The 14,169-nt window shown below is 39.4% G+C and overlaps 1 protein-coding gene across 1 annotated transcript in view; it reads left to right on the top strand.

Moving 5' to 3' along the window:
- LOC102493624 (ankyrin repeat domain-containing protein 26) overlaps nt 1–14,169 on the top strand; it is a 130,857-nt gene that overhangs the window by 34,270 nt on the left and 82,418 nt on the right. The window contains exons 11-13 of the mRNA XM_027766057.1: nt 1,570–1,663; nt 3,203–3,273; nt 8,646–8,806. Of these exons, the coding sequence (XP_027621858.1) occupies nt 1,570–1,663; nt 3,203–3,273; nt 8,646–8,806 (326 nt within the window). The remainder of the gene's footprint in view (nt 1–1,569; nt 1,664–3,202; nt 3,274–8,645; nt 8,807–14,169) is intronic.

Raw genomic sequence — 14,169 nt, 5'->3', positions numbered from 1 at the left:
CAGCTTGAGAAGCACTGTGGGCATGTGTGAAGGCATGCCCAAAATGCCAAAAAGGAGTGAGATAAAAAAAGAAAGGGTTGCAGTGTGACCATTCCCCATAGGGGATGCTTTCTCATGTTCTCCCTCTCTCCCTTTCTCCTTCTGGTGAGCACCTGTGAGTTCTGGCAAAGTTTAAAGAAAAAAATAGGTATTTTTCAAGTCCTTGTTGACCTAAATGAAACAACTATTACAGTGATCTATTTGTGCCCAACATGACAACCTCTCAAGTTTTCCATCATGCCAACTACCTGATTGTAATGCTAAAAACTTTCCAACATTAGAAATATTTCAGGGCCAGCCAGGTGGCATGGTGGTTAAGATGACTGGATCCTGCTTACCAACTGCATGGTTTGAGTCCTGGACCCTGCAGCTTGAAAAATACACTGGGAGCATGTGAGTTCATGCCCAAAATCCTGAGAGGAGAGTGAAGTGTTTGCCGGATCGCCAAACCCCCCTGAGGGGCGATTTCTCACTATTCCTCCCTCCCTCTCTCGTAAGTGCACATGCTTTATAGAAAAACATAATTGGACCAGCAGTTAGCGTATTGGCTATGTCACTGGACTCCCATGTAGTCAACCGTGGTTTGAGTCCTGAACCTGGTGGCTTAAACTCACATCGGGCACGTGTGCGTGTGTGCCCAAGATCCCGAGAGGAGAATGGAGGAGAAGGGATTGTGGTGTGGCCATACCCTGTGGGGGGTGATTTCTTGCTCTTTGTCTCTCTGTCTCTCTCTATATTTCCGGCAAGCACATGAGCCCTATAGCAAAACAAAACAAAACAAAACAAAACATCTCCCACCCCCCAAAAAATAAAGAAAAACATAACAAAATAAAGCTAATATTTAAATTTATTTGTTTGTTTGTTTATTTATTTATTTATGTTGGAGAGGTTTTTGCTATAAGGCATGCACATTCACCAAAGATATGGAAAGAGACAGAAAGCAAGATATCCCCACTCAGGGAAAATGATCACACCACTTTCCCTTCTCTTCCATTATCCTCTTTGTATTTTGGGCATGCACGTGCCCGATGTGAATTTCAAGCCACTGGGTCTGGGACTAAAACCACAGTTGGCCCTGTGGGAGTCCAGTGACATAACCATTATATCATCTGCTAGTTCCTAAATATGTATTTTTAAAAATATCCTCCTATTATTGGTAGGGAATGTGAACTAGAGGGACAGGTATTCTGAAGCCAGTTCTTCATTGACATATGCAAATGCGTATCATTGTCCGTGAGTATGTAACCTGTGGCCTTCTAAGGGTACAGAGGCAGGAACTGCATGAAGATCAAAGATAAGGTTGGTGGTGGGAGCATGTCTCAGGGTCTCTCTTCACATGTTTTGGTTTTCAGTATATCTTTTTAAGTCCAATTGCTTTTAAAATAGAAAAATCAAATATTTTATTAGAAAATGACCATTAAATTTATTATTATTATTATTATTTATATATTCAATCACGATACATTCTTTAGTTTGTGGAAATGATTAGGAAATCCTTATGCAACTCATTGTCGATATTAATTTTAACAGAGCATCTCCGGTAGTACTTCATTCACGTGTGATAGCTCTTCTTCTGGAGCTGTAGACCAAAAAGGAACAAATAAAGCACGTGGGCAACAGGAAGGTAAGGATTTCGTTTTACAAAAAAATCATTTGATAGAATGTTGTTTAAAACGTGAACACTGATATATTCTAATAGCCAAAGAAAGTCACCTATTAAATGCACAGTAATGAAAAACAAGTGAAATGGTGAGAAGTTGTATATCTTAACAGGTGTCTGCAACAGTGTAGACAGAGAGCCACTGAAGGAGCTGAATTATTAGTTCTACTGCAAGATACACTAAGATCTGAGGAAATAAAGACCAGGAAAGGAGTAAAGGAGGGAGTGGAGAATGAGAAAGGCGAGGAGTACAGGGAGTAAATTAAGGAGAACGTGTACTTAGTGGAGGATGGTAAAATGATCCTTTAGAAAAAGGAAGAGGATTAGAAATAGGGGAAGAATACAAAGTGGCTTCCAATACTCAAACTTGTCAGAGAAGTGGAGCACAATTTCCCCAGCCTTTCTGTCTTCCTCACTATTGGTAAGGAGTTAAGGATTGAGGTGCCCAGTCATGCAGAGCTGATTAATCTGCTATAGGTGAATATAAGTATAGATGGTTGGTCATCAGACATTGCTAGTTCACGGGATGGTATTATGTGGGCCAAAGTAAGATATTAGACAGAAGAAAGTAGGGCTAGTTATGGAGAGGACAGGGAAAATTTAGCCTGATAAAAAGTCCATTGGAAAAATATTTGAGTTCTAATGCAGTTTCAGTTTGGGAGATGTCATAGAGAGATACTTGAGTCTAGATTCCAAAAGAGCAAGTTCAGGTGAAAGGAATTTAAAAGCAGATTCGGTGTAGATTGGAGCTTCTCAAACTGTAGCATTCTTAAGATGCATATTCTGACTTAGCAGGTATGGTATTCTGCATTTTTTTAAGAAAGATTTTTGCCATAGGTTGCATGTCCTTACCATAGAGATAGAGAAAGGCAGAGAGAAAGAAAGAGAGAAATCTATTCTGGGGGTGATGGCCATGCCACGATCCCTTCTCCTCCGTTCTACTCTCAGGATCTTGGGCATGCACACACATGCACCCGGCATGAGTTTCAAGCCACTGGGTCCAGAACTCAAAACACAGTCAGCCATATGAGAGTCCAGTGCCTTAACCACTATGTAACCTGCTGGCCCCTAAAGGTATTTCTCAAAGAAGTAAATATTGGGAACCAGCAGTTAGTGTAATGGCTATGTCGCTGGATTCCCACGTAGTCGACCATGATTTGTGTCCCGGACCCGGTGGCTTAGAACTCACGCCGGGCGCGTGTGCGTGCATGCCCAAGATCCTGAGAGGAGAATGGAGGAGAAGGGATTGCGGCGTGACCATCCCCCCTGGGGGATGATTTCTTGCTTTCTGTCTCTATGTCTCTCTCTGTCTGGCGAGCGCACACGCCCTATAGTGAAAACCTCTCAACAACAACAACAAAAAGAAGTAAATATTCTCCTAATGATTAAATTTAAACTCTCAACTGGAAAAAATTTATGTTTTGTCTATCTTTATAGACTATAGATTTTTCTCTAACTTTTCAAAGTATTTCATTTTAACTAAACATATGGGTTTCTCAGCAGAACTAGACTTAAAGAAGACTCAAGAGGAAGAGCAAGAGAGGGTCTACGGGAGTGCAAAAAAACAATCTAAGGTATGGAAAGACTTACTTTTACATTTCTGGTTTAATGTCGTTGCCTTTGTGGGGTTTTTGTTTGTTTGTTTTAGGTTCTGCATTAGGATGAATGTGCCTTACCAGAGACAGACAGACAGACAGTAAGAGGGAACATGAGAACTCATTCCCCAGGGGAGATGGCCATGCTGCAATTCTTTCTGCTCCATTCACTTCCCAGGGTCTTGGGCATTCACCCACATGCACCTGGGACTTGAATCATGGTTGACCATGCAGGAGTTCAGTTACAGAACATCTGCTGGCCCTGTTGTCTTTGCTTTAGTAGTGTAGCATAGTCCAGATAAAACTTCCTTTCAGCTAGCTTTGTAGAATTAATATATCATAATTTAATATTTAACTCTAAAAGCATTTAACTAGTAATAAAAATGAAAATGTTCTTAGAATCTATAGCCAAACTCTATCCTGTAATTCAAGGAAAAAAATGATTGAATATTGTTTGCTCTTTCATTTCTATAACCTCCTTGCATAATAAAGATTACATCAGATATTAAATCATATGATTAAATGATTGAAACATTGTAATAGCGATGAGCACTGATTTAGATTCATGTTCTAAGAGCGATCATTTCCAGTAGCTCAAAATTGGCAATTTCATATTGACAGTCATGAATGACAAGGACAAAGACTTCATTCTGTGGTCCCTAATCACTTCAGTTTCAGCACTCAGGGAGAGAGTGGGATCAACCCAGCTGCCCATGAAGAGAATCTCCCCTTGCATAATGGGATCTTCGGAGTTAGGGTGCAAGCAATAACTTCTAAATTATATCATTTCAATGTAGGAAATCAGTAATCAAGATTGAATTGTTTTTAATCTAGTGTCAAAGGACAAGAACATATTGGAACTTCACTTAAGGCAGATAGTTCATACAGTGTAACATATCATAATATATATAAAGAATTTGCTTTACTTTCTGACTGGTGTTAATGGATTTGACTTCTAATAGTTTTAAGTTTGCCAACTCTCCGGTGACTAATCTTTAGAAAGAGTACATAAATTTTCTGGTCAAAGAAGTACTCACTATTTAAAGGATGATGTGGTAAAAGCTTTTAAAATATTTAAATTCTTTTTTAATTTTCAGATGAACTTTACATTTTACATAAAGTTCCCACCCTGATGAAAATATTATGTCTTTTTTTCAACAGAGTTTCACTTTTTTTTTTTTTTTTGGCCTGATGTTTCCTCCCTTTCCATGGTGTGGTAAAACCTATTGAAAGAAAGAAGACTTTATAATGTTAAAAATCTCCTAAGTCATTTTGGTAGATTTAATTAAGTTTAGTCTAAATGAACAAAATTATGTTTACTGGTTCATATTTTTCTCCTATTTTTAGGATAAGGCAAATTTTAGCATATTTCATAGTTATGCTGCAGTGATTTGAGTTTAGCAAGTGTATAAGATAAGAGATTAGGAAGTGTACGGTTACATTTGAATCATTTTCTAATTTTTCTTTGTCACTCTTGATCACCCAATGATAAAACTATTCTAATTTTTTTTTTTGGAGAGGTTTTTGCTATAGAGTGCATGCGTTCGCCACACAGACAGAGAGAGACAGAGAAACAGAAAGTGAGAAATCACCTCCCAGCAGGGATGGCCATGCCATAATCTCTTCTCCTCCATCTTCTCTCTCGGGATCTTGGGCATGCACGCACATGCGCCTAGTGTGTGTTTAAGTCACCAGGTCCAGGACTTGAACTGTAGTCAACCACATGGGAATCCAGCGACATAGCTATTAGGCCAACTTCTGGTCCTAAAGTTATTTTAAAACATGCATCCTTACAGAAAATATATCTAAGAAACATATCAAGCAAATGAGCCCTCCACTTTTGCATATGCATAGTTTCTCAAAAATCAGAAACAAATGGGAATTGTGATAGAAAATATTTGTATATTCAGGAGTTTCTTCTGTGCAAAAGAATGAGGAAATGTGGATCAAACAAGGCATATTGGAGTGGAGAAATAAATTTAAATTCAACACAAATAAGTTAAAACAAAGATTTAGGTGTTGGTAGGTGGTGTGGTGATTAAGGCACTGGACTCCCATTGGCTGACTGTGGTTCAAGTCCCAGACTTTGTGGCTTGCTTTCTCACTTTCTGTTTCTCTTTCTCTCTGTGTGTCTCTCTCTGGTCACATTAAAAAATACTTATAACAAATAAATTAAATTTGTTAAAAAAATCTCAGATTTTGAAATTTGTGACAGATCTAAAATTGCTGTTTATCCTGAGGAAGAGCCATTATGTGATAACTCTAAAAGAGGAGCCAATTTCAAGGCCATACCCTCTAATTTGATAAATAACATACTTGATTGTGAGGAAAACTATGCATTTGGAGTTTCTGCCTCTGTTGTAGTCCAGGCATTTCCTGAACAAAAAGAAGATATCCTGGGGGCCAGCAGGTGGCATGGGGGTTAAGATGCGGGACTCCCACATGCCAGATCATGGCTAGAGTCCCAGACCTGGTTGCTTGCTTCTCTCTTTCTCTCTTTCTCCCTCTCCCTCTCTCCTTCTCTCTCTCTCTCTGTGTGTGTGTGTGTGTGCCTCTCTCTAGAGAATTAAGATGTTAATAATAGTGAATAAAATTTAAAAATTCTGAAAAAATACAAAAACTCCTAATCTAGTCTTTAAAATATTGTTCCATTTCATGTCCCCTCTGAGTCCCCAGAATGCACTTGCCGGTCTCCTATAAAATAGGGTGATCCAAACACATATTTGTGTCTAAAAAGACATTATTTTTGTTATGTATATAATAGGAGCTCAGAAAAACATTCTCATATTTGTTTCTTAATCAATACACATCTTTGTCTGTCAGTCTTCCAAATGGCATATCAAGAGGAAAATTAATTTAGTTATATACCATGTCATCTTCTGAACCAGGATAAACATAAAGAAAGTTGCTAAGAATGTGTAATAAGCTCTAGTTAATTTTTTTTCTCTCCTGGCTTAAAGTACATTTATTTAAACAGTAAAATGGGAATACAATGGGGAGGGAGGGAATAAATGATGAAAAGGAATATAAAAATATATCTAGTGGGCCAGCTCCTTGGTTTGGTAATTAAGGCAGCTTCACACCACATGGTGAACTAGTTTGAGTCCCAGACCTAGCAGCTTAAGAAACACGTTGGGAGTGTGTGCCCAAAATTCTGAAAGGAGAGTGCGGTGGAGGAGAAGGGATTGTGTCATGACCATGACCATGTCCCATGAGAGACGTGGTCTACTCTTTCTTCTTGCTGGCTTTCTCTGGTCAGTGTATATACCCTCTAGGACACACACACACACACACACACACACACACACACACACACACATGCACAAACACACAGTATGTAGGTTTGAGATGGTAACAAATATTCCCAGCCAAACTCATCTGTTTGATGTGATTGGTCTGTGAAAGGTTTTGTGTTTTACTCAGACTTTTGTGATTTATAATTCCAACATGACCATGATCAACATTTTTGAGAACAAATATATATATATTTACATATATATATTTTGAGAACAAATATATATATTTACATATATATATTTCCACATGTTTTTTCAATATTTTATTTTATTTTTTATTATTATTTTTTCAATTTCCTATAGGATACATGCACCCATCAGAGAGGCAGAGAAAGAGAGGGAAAGTGAGAAAACAAGCTTCCTGGTCCAGGACTCAAACCATGGTCAGTCATGTGGTGGAAGTCCTCAAACACCAAGCTACCTACTGGCCCTTTCTACATTTTTTTTTTTAAATCACCACTCTCAAAATGTATTTTCTAAATCAGACCTTTACAATATGTTGCTTTAGTAAGTATGCTACATTTTCACATGTAGGCTTTTATCATATAAGTAGCATAAACAGTAGTATTTGACCTTGAAGTAGAAAGCTATATTTTGAGGGCTATTGAGGGTTTTTTGGTTTGTTTGTTTGTTTTTGGTTCTCCATAGGGCATGTGTGCTCACCCAAGAGGGACAGAGAGAGAGAAAGCAAGAAACCACCCCTTGGTGTGAGATCGCCACACAACAATCCCTTCTCCTTCCGTCTGCTCTCAGAAATTTGGGCATGCACCCACACGCAACTGGTGTGATTTTCAGGGCACCAGGTTCAGGCCGACTGCCATCAGCCATGTGGAAGTGCAGTGCCTTAATCACTATGCCAGCTGCTCACCCCTGGATACTGAGTTTTTTGTTTTGTTTTGAGAGGTTTTCGCTATAGGGTGCATGTGCTTGCCAGACAGACAGAGACATAGAGACAGAAAGCGAGAAATCACCCCCCTGGGGGGATGGCCACGCTGCAATCCCTTCTCCTCCATTCTCCTCTTGGGATCTTGGGCACACACGCACACGCGCCAGGCGTGAGGTCTAAGCCACGGGGTCCAGGACGCGAACCGCGGTCGACTATGTGGGAATCCAGTGACATAGCCATTACGCTAACTGCTGGTTCCCTGGATACTGAGTTTTAAAGATAGATAAAAATCTAGAGAGATTCTCCTTTAAAAGTAAGAGATGAGGCCTTCCACTTCCCGTGAAGGTATTAAATTATTTTGCCAGAGTCACACTTTTAACTTATTTGATTAACTGGATACATTTATCTAGCAGTTTACCCGATTTACATTATAGAATTATATCTTTTCTTTTGGTGCCATGAGATCGTAAATAATACAACCTTAGGCACTTGGGACAAATTATTTACTCTTTCTTGGTTTTACTCCCTGTTCAGTAGAAAAATGGGGCCAAAGTGGATACTTATATATTCTCCAGCACTATGTAGTTAGTAAGTGCAAAATCAGGAGACACATTCCAGAATTCCATGCTACATGCTCAATTCGTAGTTTCACTCTGTTTCCTGTGTTATGGCAAACTCTGGTCCCTTTGTCTCAGTGAGAACTTTACTTGTTTGGTATCCAAGGATCCCATGAACAAAGAAGTGCCAATGGCAGTAAGGGAAGGCATAGCTTAGTGCAGGGAGAGGAGTGAGCTTTCTTGGTTACAGCCTGCGAACGATTGTTCATTGTAAAGTCCATGTTGCAAAGACAAGAGAAGAGGATACATTTTGCATCCTTATCTTGTTATTCTCACTCTGCCTCTCAAACGGGGTGAAAATCTTTACTAGTAAAGAGTGAATGAGACTAAAACTAAGAAGAGCCCTTTGAAAATTTTTGGAAAATGGTGTTTTTGTTACTCAGAAGTGAAGTAGAATTTTAAAAATGTCAGTGATCTGTACTTAGATTTAAAGATAAGCACAAAAATATTTTTTTTCCGGCTAGGTTCATGACAATTAAATTGAGTCAAGTGATAAGTTCAATAAAAGGGACTTTATCGAATGAGGTAACAGTTGTCCTTCATTCATTAAAGGTCGCTGAAGAAAAAGAACACAAAAGAAATGAAATGGAAACATCAAAAAATCTACATCACGGTGCTGCTGTTCTTCCTGGGGACCAGGGCGATGGAGTCACTCCAGAGAGCGCAAAAGCTGATAACCAACAACTTCCTGCGAAGAAGGAAGGGCGTGATAGGTAAACCACGAGCAAGATTTTGCAGTAGATTATTGTGACTCTTCTATAAATTTAACTCTAGTTTGGACTAATATTCATGATTAACAAACTTTTTACTTCGACTATGGATGTTAAGCCAGGCTTGGTAATCAGAAAACTGCAAATTAACAAGTAACAAGATACCATTTCCCCCCAATCATATTAATAAATATTTTGAAGAAGTGCAATAATCTCAGAGACAACAGGTGGCAGGGTGGGTTAGGCACTGGATTCCCATGGTTTGAGCTACAGGCCCAGAGGCTTGAAAATCACTCCAAATTGAGTGTGCTTGTATGTGCCCCAAACCCTGACATGAGAATAGACATCAGAGGCTTGAAAATCACTCCAAATTGAGTGTTCTTGTATGTGCCCCAAACCCTGACACGAGAATAGACGAGAAGGAATGGCAGCATGGCCATCTCCCCTGAGGGTGAGTTCTCACTTTCACTCTGTTGCTCTCCTGCGCACACATGTCACACATGCCTATGGCAATAATCTTAAAATGTTAATAATAATCTCTCTCTCTCTCTGTCTCTCTCTCTCCCTCTCTCCCAGGCAAGTGCATGCACTCTCCAGCAATTCAAACAAATAAACAAACATAGATATAGTCACATATCTTTTAGGATCAAGTCACCATTATCTGCTGTCTAGATTAGTGTAATGGATTGCTAATTGGTCTCTGTTTATTTTTTTCTAATTCTCTTTGTATCAGTTCTTAGCACAGTGGATCCATTAACGCATGTCATTCTCAATCTCACACATGCACATATGCCCCCTCATATAATAAAAGGACAAAATTTAAAAAGAAAACATAAGTCAGATTCTATTTCATTCCGTTGCTCAAAACCTCCTGGTTGCCTCCTAGGTCACTGAGAATTTCCACAAGATTACCTAGTACCCACAAGCCAGCTGGGTTCTCTGACCCCTGTTATCTCTCTGACTTAAACTACTGTTCTTCGGTCCTCTTCTCTTTGCCCCAACCACACCAAGCTCCGCACTCTTCTTTCAGCGCTCCAGGCTTACCTCTGTTCTTGGCAGTCTGCTCTATCTGGACTGTTTTGCCCTTAGATGTCCTTCTCCCGTGTACTTTCCATTCCTTCTGTTCTTTACTTAAAAGGCCTTACTTTCAGGCCCAGCAGGTGACCCAATGGTTAGGTTACTGGATTCCATGTAGTCAACTACAGTTTGAATCCTGGATTCACATCCAGCTTACATGCATGCATGCCCAAGACCCCAAGAGGAGAATGACGGAAAAGGAATTGCAGCATTCCCTCTCTGGAAGAGTGATTTCTCACTTTTTGTCTCTCTGACTCTGCAGTGAGCACGCATGCCCTATAACAAAAATCATTCAAAAAAAAAAAACAAAAACAAAAAAACCTCAAAAACGCCTTACTTTCTCAACAAAGCCTTTCCTGGCCATCCTGACTGGTAGTTCTATAGCTCTACTGTCTCTCCCTATGACACATAAATATTTCATTTCCCTGGTTTCCTTTTTCTCATTTAACATACTTACATTTTGCCTGTCGGTCTTGTGTACTGTTTTTGTGTGCTTACTTCACTCTCATGAATTGGATGTTTATTCACTGCTCTATTCTCAGTGTCTGGAAAAGAACTTCAATATGTATTTATTGAATATTTGTTAAGAGAGCGAATTCAGTTTTCTGTGGATACATTGTTTGAAAAATTAGCCAATTCTCACTATAATAAAAGGATGCTCTGGGTCAATTCTGTTGTGGGGCTGGTTTTGGTTCTTTCATTCTTTCTTCTTTTTCTTCTTCTTTTTGTTTTTGATAGACTTTTTGCTATCAGACATGTGTGTTCTCTGGAGACACACAGAGAGACAGAGAAAGTGAAATTGACACATCTCCCCGCAGTGGGGATGGCCACACTGCAATCCCTACTTCCCAATTCTCTTGGAATTCTGGGCACATATGCACTGGCATTGCCCTGAGTTTCACACCACAGGGTCTGGGAGTCAAACACAACTGGCCATGTAGGAGTCCAGCAACTTAACCACTACAACACCTGCTGGCCCAAGGTCTTTATTTTTCTTCGATTTTTCTCATAATGAGTGTGTGCTAACTAGAAACACAAAGAGAGGAAAAGTGAAAAAAAAAAATCACCACCCAGGGGCAACGGCCATGCCGAAATATTTCCTCCTCTGTTTCTCTGCTTGGAATTGTGGACACACAAGCACATGTGCCTGTGTGACTCTCAAATTGCCAGGCTGGTACTCAAATCTCAGGAGCCCATGTGGGATCCAACACTCTAACGTCCACACCACCTGCTGGCCTCATTGGCTCTATAAGGTTAGATTCTCTATATCAATATACATATGGTAAAATGGATCAGAGAAAGCACAAATTTCATTGGTATTTTAATACCAAAAATAAAAATGGTGGTAACTGAATGGACTGTAAAAATTCATATGAAAGGATGATGAGCCTTTACGTAGGTGAAATGAAAGACAAAGTCAGAATTTATTGCTTTCTGTTGTGAGAACTTGTACTCGGCTGGCCAGGCACAGTCTCTTCTGAGCAGCCCGCTGGTCTTATGTAGGGTTCTGGGAAGAGAAGAGACCTCCAGACCAGCAGACCTCCAGAGTCACAAGGGGGCTGACATCCCCAGTGGTGGCCTGCTTATTCAGTGAGTGTTGCCCATTGGCTGAATATTAGCAATGTTTACTTTTTCTAGAAACAAACGAGAATAGCGTAGTCTTCAGGTGAAATAAGAGAACACTCAACTGTTGATTCTATTTAAAAGTTGACTAAAATAAGAACGAGGGTCTTTGATAAGGAGCCTGACTGTGAGGTAAGCATAGAAATCTCTTAGAAAATTGTTAATGATAAAGGCAAGAGAAAACTAGATGATAAATGAAAAGCATGGATTTCAGGAAGTTTTCTTTTTTTTTTTTTATCATAAAACAGATCTTTCTAGATTGCTTGTATGCTGTTGAAAGAATCCAGGAGAGATGTTTATTATATTTAAATTTGTTTTAAGTTCTAAGTATTAGAAGTCTTAAAAATTATTTTTTAATATTTACAATAAGCTATTAATAATTGTTCTTAAAACATCTATTCACGTGTAGTTAAATGGTAAAAGGGCATTCATTCAAAATGAGTTCAGAAATGAAATATCCTAAATATTTCAACATAAAAATGGTGATCTAAAAGATAAAGAATCATACAGAGGTTTCTTAGAAGAGTAATTATAACCTTACAAAATGCACATATTCAAACCAGGGTGAATAGAATTCTTTTAGTTTGTGTTTCTCTACTTAAGGGAGTGTGTGCTTGCTAGAGAGAGTGGCATGTGAAGGGTGGGTGTGAGAAAACAACTTTGGGGGTGATAACTGCAACGCAATTTCATTTTCTAGTCTCTTCCCAGGATTGTTGGCATGCACACACACATAGCCAGCATGTTCTTCAAAGAGCCAGGACTGGGACTTGAACTGCACACTCTGTCATGTGGCAATTCGAGTTTTAACCTCCCCACCACCTGCTGGCTCCTACATCGAATAAAATTGAGTCCTCCTTGATGAGTCTATGTTTTACAGTATCTTTGATTTTATCACTGTGAATAGTAGTGATTTCCTGAGATACTCTAAAATATCACTTCTATCTACCCAATAGTTATTTAGACTCTGGTGAAGAGAAGTGATACTGTCAGGAACCAGCAGTTAGCATAATGGCTATGTCGCTGGACTCCCACGTAGTTGACCGCGGTTCACGTCCTGGACCCAGTGGCTTAAAACTCACACCGGGCACGTGTGCATGTGTGCCCAAGATCCTGAGAGGAGAATGGAGAAGGGATTGTGGCATGACCATCCCCCCTGGGGGGTGATTTCTCGCTTTCTGTCTCTATGTCTCTCTCTCTGTCTGTCTAGCGAGCGCATGCGCCCTATAGCGAAAACCTCTCAAAAAAAGAGAAGTGATACTGTTTACGTCCAGTACAAATGTAAAGTATAGACAAACTGTCATAGATTATTACTTTTCAGTTCTCAAGTATGAAAAACCATGTTTCCCTGCACCAGTCATGTCATAAACACATATTTTGCATTTGATAAGTGTTTCAGGTATGAAACAACTGTTGAACAAAAGATGAGTCTCTTGATTCATATCTTTATAAAAAAAACCTCTAGATTATTGAAAGCAGCTTTCGACAATGCCCTATATATAAAATCTTTTTATTTCTTTTTTTTTAAAATTTTTTTATCCACTTCTTTTTTTTTATCATCATAATCTTCTTTATATTACATTGGATTACATATAACTTTACAGTGTATTACATTGTTTTTTCAAAAGGGAATGCCATGCATGTCAGTCAGTACAGAGACATTAATCTCCCCACTTCAACATTCCATATCTTTTCTGTTTTCCCCAATCATTATTTTTATTATTCTAATTGTTTTTATAAAACAGTCAATTGCTATTTCTCGTTTTGCTTGTAAAAATACTTTGCCCATCATGAAATACTTCTCAGACCAATCCAGTTGAGAATACTATACATGTCATCATCAACAGTTAATAAGCCCTATCTGTTTCTCACTAACGTCCTGTCTCTCTATTGTTCACTTGCTATCTTTCTCTATCCTCTTCTCTTCACTTACCCCATTCCACACTGTCCTATTCTCATTAAGTACCTTCACTGTTTTTATGTCCTCCGATTTATTGCTCTCTATTATAGAGTGCGGATAGTCGGTGTATATTGAGTGGATACGTACAATATCTTTCTTTCATAGCCTGGCTTACTTCACTCAGCAATAGATCCTCCATACAAGCATGTTATCATCAATAATATTCCATTTCTACTTTCATACCATGTATACATACATATATGTTTTTTATCCTATCTTTGACCCTCTGCCCTTTCCCCCTCTCCCATTACACTATCTCTGCTATATACAGTCATCTTCCAGGGGAACCATTGAAAATATGATACCTGTAAGTAAAGGGAGAAGGGCCACAAGTTTAGTTTTCACCAATAGGGATCATAGATTCCATTTAATGTTGGATCAAGGGTGGGTCTCGTGCGGATCCACCATTGTTGGAATGGTGCCGTGGGGCTCTAGAGCGTGAGCTATCCTCGGGTACCTGGCTTCCTCAAGAATGGTAGAATAGTTCCTGTTCTTCCCTGAGGCAATGTAGGGCTGGTAACCATCATCTTCTCACTGTCCATAGGCCGAGGAATTCTCCGGTATCTGGCTTCCTCAGGAATGGCAGAGTAGTTCCTGTTCTTCCCCGAGGCAATGCAGGGCCGGCAACCATCATCTTCCCAAGTTGCAAGTTCCCAAACCTTGTTCTCCGCTTCAGCTTGCTGATCCAAAGGCCACACGCCGGCCCTGG

Source organism: Tupaia chinensis, unplaced genomic scaffold (assembly GCF_000334495.1).
Source record: "Tupaia chinensis unplaced genomic scaffold, TupChi_1.0 Scaffold140464_1, whole genome shotgun sequence".
NCBI classification, from domain to species: Eukaryota; Metazoa; Chordata; class Mammalia; order Scandentia; family Tupaiidae; genus Tupaia; species Tupaia belangeri.
This window is presented reverse-complemented; position numbering and strand designations above follow the sequence as displayed.